Here is an 18,157-nt window from a genome sequence, read left to right as displayed (position 1 = left end):
CAACTACGGTAAATCTGTCCTGATAAGTTCTATAAAGAACTGTCCTAAGTGATATTGGACGAAGCGATGGCTTTCAGTTGAGAACCGATCAACTAGATCAGCGCTTAATAAAGGTTCCTGTGGGCAGGATCACACAAAGGATCGTCATTTAGCAGTCCTTGTATGAGAATATAGAAGGTGTCATACCAGTTTTGCCCTGTACATTTAGGGGGAGATTTATCAAAACCTGTGCAGAGGAAGAGTGGTGCAGTTGCCCATAGCAACCAATCAGATTGCTTCTTTCATTTTCCACAGGCCTCTAAAGAGGCCTGTGGAAAATGAAAGAAGCAATCTGATTGGTTGCTATGGGCAACTGCACCACTCTTCCTCTGCACAGGTTTTGATAAATCTCCCCCTTAAGGTGTATCTGGATATACTGGTATAAAGGTGTGCTGACTTACCCATTGACATCAACGGACCAAATTCAGTCTAGTAGTGATGACATTCAATCCAGTTCCTGAACATATATTGTTTTGTGGGACTCCGAAGTTGCAACACGTTTTTGAGTCCCGTGAAATTTAAAGTCTGCTTACCTGAAATAGACAGAATAGTCTCTGGTAGCCAAGAAGATACGCTGTAATAAAAATCGGCATAATTTTTGCAGACATTTTCGTTTAAAAGTTAAAGGGGTATTCCAGGCCAAAACTTTTTTTTTTCTCTCTCTATCTGCTCCGGAAAGTTAAACAGATTTTGTAAATTACTTCTATTAAAAAATCTTAATCCTTCCTATAGTTATTAGCTTCTGAAGTTGAGTTGTTGTTTTCTGTCTAACTGCTCTCTGATGACTCGCATCCCGGGAGCTGTGCAGTTCCTATGGGGATATTCTCCCATCATGCACGGCTCCCGGGACGTGACATCATCATTGAGCCGTTAGACAGAAAACTTCAGAAGCTAATAACTATTGGAAGGATTAAGATTTTTTAATAGAAGTAATTTACAAATCTGTTTAACTTTTCGGAGCCAGTTGATATATATAAAAAAAGGTTTTGCCTGGAATACCCCTTTAACATATCCACAGGCTGTAAACGTGTGTGTGTGTGTGTGTGTTTAGGGGGGTCTCGCTGAACCGCTGGGGCAGCCCATGATCACCATGATAGGACCCGATGCTCAGTAAGAAGCATACACCGAAAAGACCAGGGTACAGCACTCGGGCATCATCAGCGCTCTCATAGAAATGAATGGAGAATGTGTCGTCTACTGGTAGGCGACACATTCTCCTTACTGACAGAGTTGGGGTCTTGGAGATCCCCCCCCCCCACCAATATGCTACTTATCCCCGAAGTTAACTTTTTGCTGGAGTTCTCAGCCCGAATGTTGTCTGAACATTTTCTTATTTATTATTGTGCTTATCTTAGTATTAGTATTTTGATATATAATATATGTATATATTTGTGTGTTTTATTTTTATACTAAAAAGCTCTAAAAGCCGGGCACAGCAGTGGGCACACAGCCCAGTTTGAGATTGCAGCGGTAACATTTGAGGACTCGCTGCCAACTAGAATGAACCCTCCCTGGTCTTCCTTTCCTATTCACTAGAATGGCACGGAGCCCATGGTCACTCTGTTCTTGTGTTGCGCCAAGAAAGTTCAGTTCTTGGCGTGACAAAAAGCCATAAGTAGAAGAGGGATGACGTTTTGACCAGCTGTGAATTAATCAGGAAATTTCTATACTGGGAAGAACTGGACTCCTACCTAGAGAGACTTGGCATAGAGGGTGTTGTCTGAGATCTTTGTGCCCAGTGCTGCAACCCAAATGCAAAGGGCAGAGCTGTATTACCAGACACAACCTTTGGACCAGAGGGGCACTGTCTGTGAAGAAAACGGTTTTCTTTTGTCTTGACCCTTGCCTGTCCCTACACTAAGAATACTTCGGCTAAAATACGTTTTCCCTGTTCATTACTTTAGCTCTTGATGTTTTCTGCAGAACTTATCAGGTGACCTGGTTGAGGAAAGCTTTTATTAGCAGGTTAGGGCTACTGCTCGGAAGACTAATATGGAAACATTTGGGTTATTGGGTAAGATTTGCTTGGCACTAAATTGTTGCTCTGCCTCCATCTTTTGCAGCTTCTGTACCTCAGTTTACAAACTCCCCCACGATGATCATTATGGTTGGGCTCCCTGCCCGAGGAAAAACGTATATCTCCAAGAAACTCACCCGCTACCTCAACTGGATTGGAACGCCTACGAAAGGTAAGAGGCTGTTCCAGCCCAATACTAACTCTGGGATCAGTTGCATCAGTGACTTTCCCATTCTCCTACATCCCAATTAACCAGATAATCGGCTCCTTATATTTAGAGTGCAATGTGAAAGTGGACAAATGGATTGTGTTATGTGTAGTGAAGTGGAGGGGCATGTCGGATATATTTTTAGTTACACTAAAGAAAATAGAAAATTTGCGGAGCAGCTCACCGGGTCCAAGGTAGGTGGTCGGGCTTGTCACATCGCGGTCAGGTGGCAGAAAGACTGGGAGGCTGAGATGGTACGGGGGGAATCGGACGTCGGGCCACAGCCGTATGGCACCCTGCCTGCTCTGTGCGTGTAGCACCACCTGTATTGATCCATGGACTTTCTGTGTTTGGCTATCAGCCGGCATATTTGTTTATACACATCATACGGAAAGTATAGTGGTAGTGCCGGAACCTTCTCTTCTATTGTGGTTAGTCAGATATATTTTTGCCCATTTTATACCTGCACCAGGCATATCGCAAGGGCAGACTTGTTATGGTTTGTCACAGGGTGGCAGGCTTTTCTATGGCAGTGCTGCATCAAATTTTGTAGGTTTTAAGCAGATGTCTTAACATCCCCATTAAAGTTAATGGGTAAAATCCACACTAGGAGTAGGGTCACACTTGCCATATTATGCTACCGGTTTGCTGCTGCATATTTTCCTACCCATTGAAGTCAAAAGGTAGCAAAAATTTGCAGCTGCTTATGCTACCTATTGACTTCAATGGGTATGAAAATATGAAGCAGCAAAATATGCAACATGTGACCCCAAATACCAATAGCAAAAAAAAGAGTGTAACAGACTGAAGTAGCAAAGAAATTGACAACTTTATTAATAAAAGACATGGGGGGACATGTATCAAAAATTTTACCCCTGTTTTGTGTTTAAATTTTTGTGCAAAATTTTGCACAAGCTGTTTTATTTTTTTGCGTACATTCTGGTGGAGCATTTCTTCCAGATGTGTAGGTTTGTGTACTTTGGAGTGACATATTTAGTGCGCACAAATTTATTCGTAATAACAATAATTTTATTTATATAGCGCCTACAGATTCCGCAGCGCTTACAATTATGGGTTACAAACAATTCGTACATTTCATTTGCCCGCAGAAATCTTGCGCAATGACCATATTTTTAACGCAAATATAAGCCATCTTGGACTGAACGTAGCAAGATGCTCTAAATCATCGATTCCATTTTTCAGAGTGGATTGAGGAGATTACTATATTTGCCCACAATTTATGAAACTACTTGCTCTTGATTGATAAATTTAGTGCTTCTGCGCATAATTTAGAATTCTGCAAAAGGGGTAAACTGCTTCTACTATACACAAATAATGATACATGTCTCCCACAGAGTACACGTATACCCTGGGAATACATAGGGGTGTTGTGATTACCCCCCCCCCCCCCCCCCCCCGTGTCTGGGGTGTTGCGGTGATGTAAGTGCAGGGTCTGGTGGTATTAACCCTTAGATGTCGTGATGCCAGGGTGAGGTTTCCTAAGTGTTAATGGTCCTACCGCCAACCGTCCCGGAAATGGTAGGGAAAGTAACGGAATGTCCACAGCAGACTTTATGAATAAACTGAAGAACTTTACTTGAATATTTTATACAACAGTCTCTATACATAACAGTCTCTTAAGAGGTAACCGGAATGCAGGTTCCTCAAAGGTTTTGCTGGGACGTTGAAGCAATGAGCTGTTTATGCAGGCCACTGTGCTACTAATTATAATATTTTAGCTGGTAGTAGTCACACAGGATTTGGTAGATTGAGCTTTGTAACTCACGGTTTAGTGGCTGCTGGTTCTTTCAGGCCTTGGCCTAGATGAATTGAGATCTCTGCTGATATGTGCTTGCTTTCATGTACAGGAGATAAGAGAGAAGAATTTAGTGGCTACAGCCCTTTATATAATAACGGGCTGGACAAAGCTCATTGGTCAGCAAAGCTGTAAGTCCTGAACCCAGTGAACTCTGGGTACATCACATGACCCAGTAAGGTCCTTGAACAATAGTACATTACAACTGTACCTCACGTGACCCGGGAAAGGTCTTATACACATATATTATATTATCTTTACATTTTTAAACAATATACAATTTATATGAGGCGACCAGGGGCAAGCCCTGCCGGAGAGCCTTATGGGAATGAAGGGACTCTGGCTGAGGGGACTTTAGACAGGGACAGAACCAGGTCCTGTACCGGGACACCACACATCTCCATCTCCACACTTGCTATGCCTGATGTGCCAAAGTTTTGGTGCACAACAATTGTGACACGTTTTATGCTGCGTGCATCAAGAACTGAAAAAATGCACCAAGCTCCAGAAAAGGGGCACGAAAAAGGGACCTAAATTAGGTGATTACACAGATTTATAGCCCTGAGACAAAATGACCATGTGAAGGGGGACAGTAAGTAATGGCCTAATCACCGTAGGACCACCACACGTGAATTTGTGACCTGTGGGGTGGTGTCTACCAAAGTAAGAGCTCAGACCCTGTTCTCGTCTATAAAATCCAGTTCTCTGTTGAATTTTATTTATTTTCTTTTACAGAAAATAGTAAATGTACATTGGCCATATTTTCGGTGAATTTTCTGTGCAGATTTGCGCTCAGATAGTCCACAGTGGATTACAGTAGCCTCCATTGGGGAGATTTTATCAAAACCTGTGCAGAGGAAAAGTTGCTGAGTTGCCCATAGCAACCAATCAGATCGCTTCTTTCATTTTGCAGAGGCCTTTTCAAAAAGGAAAGAAGAAATGTGATTGGTTGCTATGGGCAACTGGTCAGCTTTTTCTCTGCACTGGTTTTGATAAATCTCCCCCATGAGATTAGAACAAATCTCCATTTTAAATCTACAACTGGTCTATTTCTATTGCCTCAGGTGGACTGCCACTCTGGGGACTAGGGACCTCTGTTCTTGTGGTTGGAGGACCAAATCTCTGGGACCCCCCCTCAATCATGAGAACGAGAGGGGGGGGGGATAGTGCCGGTTTATTCTTGTGTTTCCCTTTTTGAGCTTTTCTCCGTGCACAGTGGGCCCCCAACCACCTGGCTGTGAAGGGAACAAAGTGCTACTCCAACTCTGCCTTTCTTTATTTAGTATTTAGACCCCCATCAATGATATGTGACCCCATATCCTAGCGATGGTTTTAAGGGGTATTCCAGGAAAAAACTTTTTTTTATATATATATATCAACTGGCTCCAGAAAGTTAAACAGATTTGTAAATTACTTCTAATAAAAAATCTTAATCCTTTCAGTACTTATGAGCTTCTGAAGTTAAGGTTGTTCTTTTCTGTCTAAGTTCTCTCTGATGACGCCTGTCTCGGGAAACGCCCAGTTTAGAAGAGGTTTGCTATGGGGATTTGCTTCTAAACTGGGCGTTTCCCGAGACAGGTGTCATCAGAGATGATTTAGGCAGAAAAGAACAACCTTAACTTCAGAAGCTCATAAGTACTGAAAGGATTAAGATTTTTTAATAGAAGCAATTTACAAATCTGTTTAACTTTCTGGAGCCAGTTGAGATAGATACAGATGGATACAGATGGATACAGATAGATACAGATAGATACAGATAGATACAGATAGATACAGATAGATACAGATAGATACAGATAGATACAGATAGATACAGATAGATCTCTCTCTCTCTATCTATATATATATATATATATATATATATATATATATATATATATATCTATATATCTATATCTCTATCTCTAAGTTTTTTTTTCCTGGAATACCCCTTTAAGATGGGAATTTTTAAAGAATACAGTCTTAGAAACTAGTAAAGCTTTCCATTATACAATGATTTAAACTTTATTAGCAAAATAAAGAGACAAACCTACAGTAGGGCAGGAGTCAATCTCCCAAGACAAAATCTCTATCTTGGAGATGACTACAGTGTGACTGGAACCTGAAATTCAGAATATACAGGTTTTAAGGGGTGTAAGACGGTAAAATCCCTGGGGCGCAACATCTGAGTTGGTGTTTCCTGTAGCAGAAGCTATAGGACAATGATTTTCAAGCTGCGGACATAAAGCTGTTGCAAAACTACAACTCCCAGCATGCCCGGACAGCCAACGGCTGTCCGGGCATGCTGGGAGTTGTAGTTTTGCAACAGCTGGAGGTCCACAGTTCAGAAAACACTACTAGGGTGCATTCCCACCTGGCGTATTTGCTGCTGTGTATTTTCCAACCCATTGACTTCAATGGGAAAATTAAAATACGCAGCAGCAAATACGCCAGGTGGGAACGTACCCCTAAAGGACATTCCGCCAGACTAAAAGGATGACTAGTGTTTTTTTTTTTTGGGGGCATTTCATTGGACTTTGCTCGTTGAGGAATCTGCTGATGCGTTTTGTATGCTCAGTAAACACGCTGTAGGAGTACAACCACGCTGACTTGTTTTCTCTGTCTCTGCTTAGTGTTCAACGTAGGACAGTATCGCCGGGAAGCCGTGCAGACATATAAAAACTATGAATTCTTCCGCTCTGACAACCAAGAAGCCATGAAAATACGAAAGTGAGTGTCGGCCTACATGTGATGAGAGGGTTCTATGTGTAGAAGTTTGTGGCTGTGAGGAAATGTCTTAATCTATACAAAACATAACGTTTGACTCGTTCCCATTGGCTGCTTTACTGGCTAAGCTCTTTAAGGGAGTACTCCGATGGGAAACATTTTTTATTAATGAACTGGTGCCAGAAAGTTAAACAGATTTGTAAATGACTTCTATTAAAAAATCTTTACCCTTCTAGTACTTATTAGCAGCTGTATGCTACAGAGAAACTTCTGTTCTTTTTGAATTTCTTTTTTGTCTTGTCCACAGTGCTCTCTGCTGACACCTGATGCCCATATCAGGAACTGTCCAGAACAGGAGAAAATCCCCATTGCAAACCTATGCATCTCTAGACAGTTCCTGACACGGACAGAGGTGTCAGCAGAGAGCACTGTGGACAAGACAAAAAAGAAATTAAAAAAAAACAGAAGTTTCTCTGTAGCATACAGCTGCTAAAAAGTACTGGAAGGGTAAAGATGTTTTAATAGAAGTCATTTACAAATCTGTTTAGCTTTCTGGCACCAGTTGACTCAAAGTTTTCCACCGGAGTACCCCTTTAAGGCTATGTTCACATGGAGGAATAGCCCCTTGGAAATTTTGCTGCAGCAGAGTCCCATTGATTTCAATGGAATTTTGCTGCACTGGCCTAAAGGGGTTGTAAGAGGTTAAAGAAACATGTCCGCTTTCTTCAAGAAACAATGTCACATTTGTCCATAGCAGTGTTTCCCAACCAAGGTGCCACCAGCTGTTGCAAAACTACAACTCCCAGCATGCTTACAAGGCAGAATAGGATGGTTTTAAGCAGGGGGGTCCTTAAATTTTTTATTTTTTTTTTAAAGTGTGAGAAGTCACCAAAGATTTCCACTCAAGGATTGGTCCTATAGGACTCCTGCTAATGGGAAGAGTCTTCCTGCTGTCCAAAAGGTGCAGGAACTCCATTCCCATGCGTTCCTGCAGGACTTGAGCCTTGGTTTTAAGCAAATGAAAAAGTTAGGAAAGTTAGGAAACAAAACTAATAATTGGTTTTTCCTTTTTAGTTGTACTGACCCACAGAATTAATAGACCCTTTCCCACAAATTGCAAAATTGTGTAGGTGTTTTGTCAACTTCACCCTTAAAACAACCTCTCGCCACTATAAGGCCATGTTCACGTTGTGGAAATTCCGTGTGGAATTCTGCCCAAATTTCCGTCAAAATTTATTGCCTATGATTTCGATAGGATTCTGTAGTCCCATTCAGACAGAGGAATTTCCGCTTTCCACATTCCGCAAAAATAGAAGACCAGTCTTATGTTTTTGCGGAATTCTGCGGCGGAATCCCCTTTAAGTCAATGGGGCTTGAATGTCGACAGAATTGTGTTCTGAGAACTCAGGAATTCCGCCACAATTCTGCCGTGTGAACATAATCTAAAGGTGTAAAAAGAAACGGATCAGCACAGATTGTTGAAATTGAGATTGAATAATTTAAAAGGTGGATATGGGTCACATGTAACAGATCCGCAACATATTTTACGCTGCAGATCTGCCGGTGATGCGACCCATTGTGTGCCTCTAGCTGTTGCCTTCCTTCGCCCCACCCCCTGGCCTGCTTGCAGCGATAATCCGCGGGTCCGAGCAACCACACTGGCCTGCGAGGTGCTGCGCGCATGCGGCTGCTCTGCGATGTCTGAGTACACGGCAGTGCACTCGGTGACTCGCAGGCCCGTGTGGCTGCTCGGAGCGGCGGATTGCCGTTGCAAGCAGGCCAGGGGGCGAGGCGGGGCAGGGGGTGGCAACAGCTGGAGGCACACTATGGCTCGGGTCACCGGTGGATTTAACGCTGCGGATCGGTTACGTGTGACCCTACCTTAAGGGTATGTGTGATGAGGGAAGATGGAATTACCCTAGGGGCAGATGGCATTAACCCCTTGTGTTTGTGACGCCAGGGCGTGGTTAAACCTCTTCACCACCCGAAGGTATACCGCTGGATCCTGGGTTAGGCACGGGGAAAATAATGACTCCGACGCCAAGTTACGGAACAACGGCAGCTTTACTGAGGTGGACAGATGTAATAGGCTTGACAGCTCAGTTAGGCCCAAGGAGGTGACCAGTGACTTCAGAGACTTAAGGACTTGCTGGGACTTATAGTGAATTTGGACAATCCCTCTGTGGAAATTCTGCTGTCTTAAAGGGGTACTCCAGTGGAAAACGTGTTGTGTTTTTTTTTTTTTTTTTTTAAATCAACTGGTGCCAGAAAGTTAAACAGATTTGTAAATGACTTCTATTAAAAATCTTTATCCTTCCAATACTTTTTAGCAGCTGTATGCTACAGAGGAAATTCTTTTCTTTTTGCATTTCTTTTTTGTCTTGTCCACAGTGCTCTCTGCTGACACCTGATGCCTGTGTCAGGAACTGTCCAGAGCAGGAGAAAATCCCCATTGCAAACCTCTCCTGCTCTGGACAGTTCCTGACACGGGCATCAGGTGTCAGCAGAGAGCACTGTGGACAAGAAAAAAAAGAAATTCAAAAAGAAAAGAATTTCCTCTGTAGCATACAGCCGCTAAAAAGTACTGGAAGGGTAAAGATTTTTTAATAGAAGTCATTTACAAATCTATTTAACTTTCTGACACCAGTTGATGATTTCCATCGGAGTACGCTTTTTAATGGGACTGCGGAATCCAATTCAAATCTATTTGCGGTAAGTAACGGCAGAACCAGGGAAATGTTCTGGTAATGGCCCAGTACCCAACACTACCTTTATTATATGTAAATAGGTCAGTAAAGTCTGCATTCCCAAATAACCAGCTTTGCCATAGACCAGTGTTTCCCAACCAGGGGGCCTCCAGCTGTTGCAAAACTACAACTTCCAGTATGCCCGGACAGCCGTTGGCTGTCCGGGCATGCTGGGAGTTGTAGTTTTGCAACAGCTGCAGGCACCCTTTTTGGGAAACAATGCCCTAGACCCTTATGAGGAATGACTTCATTTGTCTGTTTCCTTTAAACGTTACCTTTTTTTAATGGTGTTTCACGTGAAGTTCTTATTCACTGTTTTCTGTGCACATGGCGAGTGATTGTTGACCTAAGCCGTGTCCATGATCTTTTACAGGCAGTGTGCACTCAACGCCCTAAGAGACGTCAATACCTATCTGACCAGGGAAGAGGGACAGGTTGCTGTAAGTAGCAGAGATAGATGTAGCAGAGCTGTTTTTGTCACTTCGGCTGCATCCTAATAACTTTAAAGGGGTATTCCAGGGAAAAACTTTTTTTATATATATCAACTGGCTCCAGAAAGTTAAACAGATTTGTAACTTGCTTCTATTAAAAAATCTTAATCCTTTCAGTACTTATGAGCTTCTGAAGTTAAGGTTGTTCTTTTCTGTCTAAGTGCTCTCTGATGACACCTGTCTCGGGAAACGCCCAGTTTAGAAGCAAATCCCCATAGCAAACAAACCTCTTCTAAACTGGGCGGTTCCCGAGACAGGTGTCATCAGAGAGCACTTAGACAGAAAAGAACAACCTTAACTTCAGAAGCTCATAAGTACTGAAAGGATTAAGATTTTTTAATAGAAGTAATTTACAAATCTGTTTAACTTTCTGGAGCCAGTTGATATATAAAAAAAAGTTTTTTTCCTGGATAACCCCTTTAATAACTGTTCACAATCAGAAAATTCAAGAGTAAGTCTACTATATACCACAGGTTACGTGCTTCTTCCTGAAGTCATGGTCTGCTTAGTGCCCACCAGTCTATAAACAATAGTTTTATAGTTGGGAGCCCTATATAGTACAATAGACCTGCAGAATGCCATTGCATCGCTTGTCAACTCATTGAGGTCATATTCATGTACTCCCATAGGGTCACCTCCGGAATCCCCCTTTTAAAACTGTTAAAGGGGAACTCTGGTGCATTACATCATATCCCCTATTCAAGTGTCTGATCGCTGGGAGTCCCGCGATCTCCTGCCTGGCGCCCCAGTGTTCTGAAGTTTTGTTTTCAGGACACCAGCAATTCTCTTGCTCTCTCAATGTATCTCTATGGGAGAGACGGACATAAAGTGCTCGTGTATCTCCTGCTCTCCCATAGAGATACATGGAGGAGGCATGTCAGCAACCACTTTGTGCGATGGTCGACGGCAACCCGTCACTGAGTGGAAGTCAAGGTAAACGTCACCCTTAAACATTATAAAGACAATCTCTTGGGCTATTAGGGAAAATGTATCAAAATCTGTGCAGAGGAAAAGTTGCCCAGTTGCCCATAGCAACTAATCAGACCCCTTCTTAAATTTTGCAGAGGCCCTTCTTTTAAAAATGAAAGAAGCACTCTGGTTGCTATGGGCAACTGGGCAACTTTTCCTCTGCACAAATTTTGATCTCCCCCATTGTCCTTACATTATCCTGGCATATATCAAGACTTCACTGTAGAGTGATAGGGGGAGATTTATCATTGCCTTCCTGACATTTTATTAGCCAAAATTTGGTGCAAACGTTTTTTTGCACAGTTAGTTTTGCGCAATTTCTAAATGGATAACTTTGGCAAAAGTGACTGTGAAATGCAGTGCTTCATTCTTGACTATGTTGTAGGAGACGAGACTTATTTATTGCCTCTGTTTTAAAAAGGCGGAAAAATATTGCGCAAACGTTGAAAAAAAATTAATTAAAAAAATGTATACCACCTCTGCCTTGCCTTAGAAAAATGATATACTACAGCAAGTTCAGAGTTTTATTTTTTTTTAAATCTGTGCAGAATTTATCAAAGTCTTGCACCGTTTTTGATAAATTTGGCACTTATAAGCCAAAAACTGAGCAAAAGAAAAAAAAAAAAAAAGGCTGTGAAGTGGCTACACACAGACACGTATTCATAAATCTCCCCATTAGTTACATAGAGGGAGATTTATCAAAACCTGTCCAGAGGAAAAGTTGCTGAGTTGCCCATAGCAACCAATCAGATCGCTTCTTTCATTTCTGAAAAGGCCTCTGAAAAATGAAAGAAGCAATCTGATTGGTTGCTATGGGCAACTCAGCAACTTTTCCTCTGGACAGGTTTTGATAAATCTTCCCCATGGTTTTTAAAGGTATTTGAGAAAAGATAGAAAAATGGTGAGGGCAGCGCCTCGTGTAATCCTGCGAGTGGAGAGGGGGATGTGAAGGTCTGAATTATGGACCTCACCTGGATTAGCCCTTGAGGTTATGCGTATCACCCCTACATGCGGGGTATCCAGAGGATTGCAGGCCGTAGGAGCTTGACCCGTATCCAGGGCATAGTTTTTAAAGTGGTACTCCGTTGGTGGCAGAAAGTTATTTGATTTGAAAATTACTTTTTTATTTAAAAATCTTAATCCTTCCAGTACTTATCAGCTGCTGTATGCTCCAGAGGAAGTTGTGTAGTTCTTTCCAGTCTGACCACAGTGCTCTCTGCTGACACCTCTGTCCCTGTCAGGAACTGTCCAGAGCGGAAGAAATCCCCATAGCAAACCTCTCATGCTCTGGACAGTTCCTGACAGGGACAGAGGTGTCAGCAGAGAGCACTGTGGTCAGACTGGAAAGAACTACACAACTTCCTCTGGAGCATACATCAGCTGATAAGTACTGGAAAGATTAAGATGTTTAAATAGAAGTAATTTACAAATTTGTTTAAAGGAGTAGTCCAGTGGTGACTCAGTGGTGAGCAACTTATCCCCTATCCTAAGGATAGGGGATAAGTTGCAGATCGCGGGGGGTCCGACCGCTGGGGCCCCCTGCGATCTCCTGTACGGAGCCCCGACAGCCCGCGGGAAGAGGGCGTGTAGACCTCCGCACGAGGCGGCGGCCGACACGCCCCCTCAATACAACTCTATGGCAGAGCCGAAGCGCTGCCTTCGGCAATCTCCGGCTCTGCCATTGAGATGTATTGAGGGGGCGTGTCGGCCGCCACCTCGTGCGGGGGTCGACACCCGCTATCTCGGCGGAGAGCCGGGGCCCCGTACAGAGAGATCGCAGGGGGCCCCAGCGGTCGGACCCCCCGCGATCTCAAACTTATCCCCTATCCTTAGGATAGGGGATAAGTTTTTCACCACTGGACTACCCCTTTAACTTGTAGGCACCAGTTGATTTAAAAAAAAAAATTTCTCCACTGGAGTACCCCTTTTTAAGGTTGAAAAAAGAGTAAATTGAGCTCAACCTAAAACCCTATTGGGGGAGATATATCAAAATCTGTCCATAGGAAAAGTTGACCAGTTGCCCATAGCAACCAATCAGATCACTTCTTTCATTTTTGAAACGGCCTCTGAAAAATAAAAGCGATCTGGTTGCTATGAACAACTTTTCCTCTGGACAGATTTTGATAAATCGCCCCCACTGTGTTTATCCAGAGAAAGTCAAAAACCCCCATGAGGCTGATGCCAATTGCCCTATGACATAGTAAAAATTCCTTCCCGATCAACTTTCTATCCCCATAAATCTTGTATCTATAACTTGTCATAATATATTTTTCCAGAAAATACATCCTTGCTTATTGAGTCAGACATCACAACATCATGTGGCAGAGAGTCCCATAGTCTCACTGCTCTTACAGTAAAGAATCTCTGTGTCTAGAGGAAAGAAGGTTTCACCATCATCACAGAGGATGCCCCCTTGTCATGGTTACCGGCCTAGGTATAGGAAGATCTCTATACTGTCCATTCATATATTTGTACATTGTGATCAGATCGCCCCTTAACACATTTATCCACAATAAACTTAATTTGCAATGTTTTAGGGTCTATCCACACGGCAGAATTTCCACCTCAAATTAAAGCCCATAGACTTAAATGCGATTCCGCACTCCCATTCACAGTGCGGAATCTCTTAGAAGTCTATGAGATTTAATTTGAGGCAGAATTCCGCAAGCGGAAATTCTGCCGTGTGAATAGACCCTTACATGTCTGTATTTTAGGTCTTTGATGCCACCAACACCACTAGAGAAAGAAGGTCTATGATCCTGCAGTTTGCTAAGGACCGTGGATTTAAGGTACAGTCTACAAAGGGCAGCGAATGCTGTATGATCTAGTGTCCTCACTTGTTTGTCATGGTTGTAGAATATTGTCATAAACTTGGGTCAGATCTACCTTTTAATAGGTTCACCTGTTTCTAGGCTAGATAGAAATCATCATTAGGGATTTGCTTGGCAGAACCATTGTACTGGAGACCTAGTGGTGGCCAATGGTGGAGCCATAATAGTGGCTGGCTGTTCTAGTCATTGGAAATTTGAAGGTACATCATAGCAATGTGCCACTGATTTTATCCTGGACAAAGTAGCAGCAACTTGTATAGCAGCAATGTACCCCAGATAGGACCGCTGGGACCCCAACTGATCAAGAGAACAGTGGTCAGTTGTCCTCCAATAGATCCATTGATTCTCTATGGTACTTTTGTGCATTGCCAAGTACAATGGTCCCCCGACATAAGATAAATGCCATTGTATGTTGAATGCAGCATCAAAATACGATGCTTCTGTGTGTCGGGGCCATCGCAAAAACGGCTATCAGGCAGCGCAGACTGCTTCAGCTACCGCCGGATAGCCGATTAATGTGCCCTGTTCAATGATATTCACATGTCCCCGCCGCTCGAGCCGTCAGTTCGTCGCTCTTCTGCTGCCGCTGCCCTGTGCCGTCGCTCTCTGTTGCCGTCATCATGTCGCAGCTCACACCACCCCGTCATCCAATAGGGGCAGCGTGAGTGACGACATGATGATGGCGATGGAGAGCGACGGCGTAGGGCAGTGGCGATGTAGTGATTCGGCAGCAGAGGAGCAGCGACCTGACGGGCCGGAGCAGCGGGGACATGTATCATTGAGCATCTATTTGTATGTGCCTACATGTACAGTGGTCCCTCAACATACGATGGTAATTTGTTCCAAACGACCCATCGTTTGTCGAATCCATCGTATGTTGAGGGATCCGTGCAATGTAAAGTATAGGAAGCTGTACTCTCCTGTCCCCGTCGCTCCGGACCAGGTCCTCACCGCTCCCGATGCTGTCCCAGGGGCTCCCGATGCTGTCCCGCTGCTCCGGTGTCTTCTTCGCGATCCTCCGGTGTCTTGCGCATCTTCCCCAGGGTCCGGGCCTCACTTTCTGGTGACGTTATTACGCTGCGCCGGCGCGGCGTGCATAGTGACGTAATAACGACGCCGGAAAGCGAGGCCCGGACCCTGGAGAAGATGCGCAAGACACCGGAGGATCGCGAAGTGGACCCGGAGCAGCGGGAATAGGTAAGCGAACCTGCCAGGGATGCTTAAACTGCTATCCGACAGCAGCTTAAGCATTTTGCGCTGTCGGATAGCAGTTAATGCGATGGACCCGACATATAAAAGCATCGTATGTCGATGCTGACATCGACATGCGATGGCCTCTGAGAGGCCATCGTATGTCGATATTATCATATGTCGGGGCCATCGTAGGTCGGGGGGTTACTGTATAGTTATACAAGCGGTCCCCCCATGATGGCTTCAACATGGTCCGCCTGGAACCAATTACCATCGTATGTTGAGGGACCACCATACTGCACTTAACCACCTTTCACAATGCCATAGTGAGTTAAGAGTGACTCCCGAACATGTGCGCTTCCACTTCATCAACTTGGGGGAGAATGTCCCTCCATTCTAGTGATTGGTGAGGGTCCCAGCGGTATGTTATTATGCATTGTGTTATGATGCAGTTTTACCTAAACTTGGTAGCTGTTCCTGCACTTTTTTTTTTCTTTTTTATGCTGGCAAAGCAAGGTTTTTCATTTTGGCAAGCCTGCTGCAGCATTGACGTAATCTCATTCCCCCCTCCCCTCCATGCCTTTTATTACCGTTTCTTCATAGATGCTGTTGTGTCAGATTTCTGGCTATAAAGAAATTGGGACTATTTCAAAATCCCTGTATTGCAGTTTAGATGACGCTGAGTAATGATCTGGTTGTCTGCTTTCTTATAGACAGACTAATGTACTAGACCACTGATTTCAAAGCAGATACTTCCAGGAGGCTGACCCCTACACTTTTACCTGGACTACAGACTTAATGCCTATGAACACCTTTAAAAAAATGCATTTTTAATTCTTGCTTTTTACATATTATGGTGGGCCCAAAAAAAAGTCTGTGGGTCTTTAAAATTTTTCTAGGTTATTATTATTATTAATTTTTTTTTGCTTCCACAGCCTCTGCAGCTTGCTGTATGAGCTCTATTTTATCTCTACACTATATGATACCTCACTGCCAGTCTCCTTTTGTGTGCTTTCCTTTTTCTCCAGCTTGTATGAGCTGTCCTCCAAGGTTTCTCTCCTCCCTGTCCACTCTTTTTAAGCTGATGTGTAAGCTGTGTGTGAGAAAAGATGTTTTAAAAGAGCAAATATAGCCAGGGACAGTGCAATTGCATATTTTAAAGGGTTACTCCGCTGCTCGGCGTTCGGAACAAAATGTTCCGAATGCTTAGAGTCGGCACCGGGAGCTCGTGATGTCATAGCCCCGTTGCTCGTGACATCGTGCCCTGCGTCACGCCCCCTTCCATAGACTTGCATTGAGGGGGCGGAGTGGGAAATGAGGGGCGGGGCTATGACATCACGAGCTCCCGGCGCCGGCTCTAAGCATTCGGAACATTTTGTTCCAAACGCTGAGCAGCGGAGTAACCCTTTAACTTTGGGTTGTTTTTTTTTTTTTTTTTAGTAATTTTCATGAAAATTTCTTCTCTCTCTTTCCATTAATAAGGTTTTCTTCATTGAATCCATCTGCGATGACCCCGACATTATTGCTGAGAATATCACTGTAAGATCCTATAGAATACAGACAGACAGAACTGCTCCATTCATTATCTTGCATGCCTTTTTTTATACATTATATTTTAGACATATTTTGTTTTTTCCTTTAGCAAGTGAAGTTATCGAGTCCGGACTACAAGGACTGTGATCGGGAAAAGGTGGTGGAAGATTTCCTCAAACGAATTGACTGTTATCAGATGTATTATGAGCCGCTGCATGATGACTTGGATAGGTAAATCTTTACATTTGACCTTCTTCTATCATAGGTGACGGGTTATGGTTTTGTTTGTTTCGAGAGACCTTTAGACCAGTCCTGGCCATGGTGGCTTAGATCGTCTTTGGTTAATGTACCTTGGAGTAGATGGTTATCTGAAAGGATGTATGGATGACTTGTCTTTACGGCTATTTGTTTTGCTTTCCCGAAGCTCTTCATGGGGGTCTGAAGCTTGCTGTCCATCGTGTCTACGGCAAGACCAGAGATGTTCGTTCAACCTTACCGCCACCCAAAACATATTAAAGGGGTATTCCAGGAATTTTTTTTTTTTACTATGCTACAGGGGCTGTAAAGTTAGTGTAGTTCATAATATAGTGTCTGTACCTGTGTGTGATGGTTTTCTCACAATTCTTCTGTGATTTTCACCCCAATATTTATTTTTAGCAGCATACAAAATGACTGTTGTCTCAGATTTTTCCCAGCTTGCAAAGCGGCCGAGACCTGACTCACTAGTCAGTTGATGACGGAGCCTGTCTGCTTCAATGGGTGGAGGGATCAATCTGCAACTAATGCAACAGCTGTAGGCACCCTGATTGAAAACCACAGGTCTTTTGAATGGATGTAGCTCATTTATGTTTCAATGGGTGGGGTAGCTGATGTGTGGGAGGGAGGAAAATGGAATTATGGGATTTGTAGTCAAAAGAAGAAAAGTCAAACAGGAAATACCAGTTCACAAAAAGCTATGCACAGTATTATGGTAATCTCACAACATAGTAATGGACATGCTTAGGAAGGATCTGCACTTGTCTTGGGGCTAAATGGCTGTCTGCCAGGTACGTACTAAAATCACCTTATGGTGGAGAACCCCTTTAACGTGTTGGTGCTGTGGATGAGGACACCTGACTGAAGCTCAACAGACATACCCAATTTTTTTTCAAAATTGGAACCTTACTTATAAATTTTTCTCAGATTTTGCTCTTCTCATTTCTGTGCTCTGGTTTGAGCTTGTAACACTTTTTTTATGGATTAAAACTTTTTTCATTTTTTTTCAAAACCCTGGAGTGCTGTACAGTGATCCCTCAACTTACAATGGCCTCAACATACAATGGTCTATTCTGGACTATGTAACTTGAAACCAGACTCAACATACAATGTACAGACAGTCCAGATCTGTGAAATGTGTCAATGGCTGGAAGTACTGACCAATCAGATTGGACATTTACATCTGTACTACTGAAGTGCATGCACTGACTGTCTTGGTAGCGCCTCCCTACAATACAGGGAGGTACTACATGTTCTGTACTCTTTTTACATGTGCCACGGTTAGCTGCTCCTTTGGACACCAGGTAAGGGCGGCTACATTTTGTGTGTACTGTACAGGACCTTGAAGAAGCGC

General features: G+C 43.4%; 2 protein-coding genes across 6 annotated transcripts in view; one reads left to right on the top strand and one right to left on the bottom strand.

The window, feature by feature from the left end:
- APEX2 (apurinic/apyrimidinic endodeoxyribonuclease 2) overlaps positions 1-462 on the bottom strand; it is a 59,284-nt gene extending 58,822 nt beyond the window's left edge. Inside the window, exon 1 of the mRNA XM_056540255.1 lies at positions 441-462. The gene's annotated coding sequence lies outside the window, so the exon portion shown is untranslated. The remainder of the gene's footprint in view (positions 1-440) is intronic.
- PFKFB1 (6-phosphofructo-2-kinase/fructose-2,6-biphosphatase 1) overlaps positions 1-18,157 on the top strand; it is a 79,864-nt gene that overhangs the window by 41,779 nt on the left and 19,928 nt on the right. For 3 of the 5 annotated variants that reach the window (XM_056540258.1, XM_056540257.1, XM_056540256.1), the window contains exons 2-7: positions 2,103-2,228; positions 6,693-6,789; positions 9,907-9,973; positions 13,708-13,782; positions 16,498-16,554; positions 16,658-16,779. In XM_056540258.1, the coding sequence (XP_056396233.1) occupies positions 2,135-2,228; positions 6,693-6,789; positions 9,907-9,973; positions 13,708-13,782; positions 16,498-16,554; positions 16,658-16,779 (512 nt within the window). In that variant the 5' untranslated portion in view covers positions 2,103-2,134. Of the gene's footprint in view, positions 1-1,850; positions 2,005-2,102; positions 2,229-5,092; positions 5,145-6,692; positions 6,790-9,906; positions 9,974-13,707; positions 13,783-16,497; positions 16,555-16,657; positions 16,780-18,157 lie in introns of those variants that run through there. The other 2 variants (XM_056540259.1, XM_056540260.1) reach the window with 2 other exon arrangements.

This window comes from Hyla sarda, chromosome 9 (genome assembly GCF_029499605.1).
Source record: "Hyla sarda isolate aHylSar1 chromosome 9, aHylSar1.hap1, whole genome shotgun sequence".
NCBI lineage: Eukaryota > Metazoa > Chordata > Amphibia > Anura > Hylidae > Hyla > Hyla sarda.
This window is presented reverse-complemented; position numbering and strand designations above follow the sequence as displayed.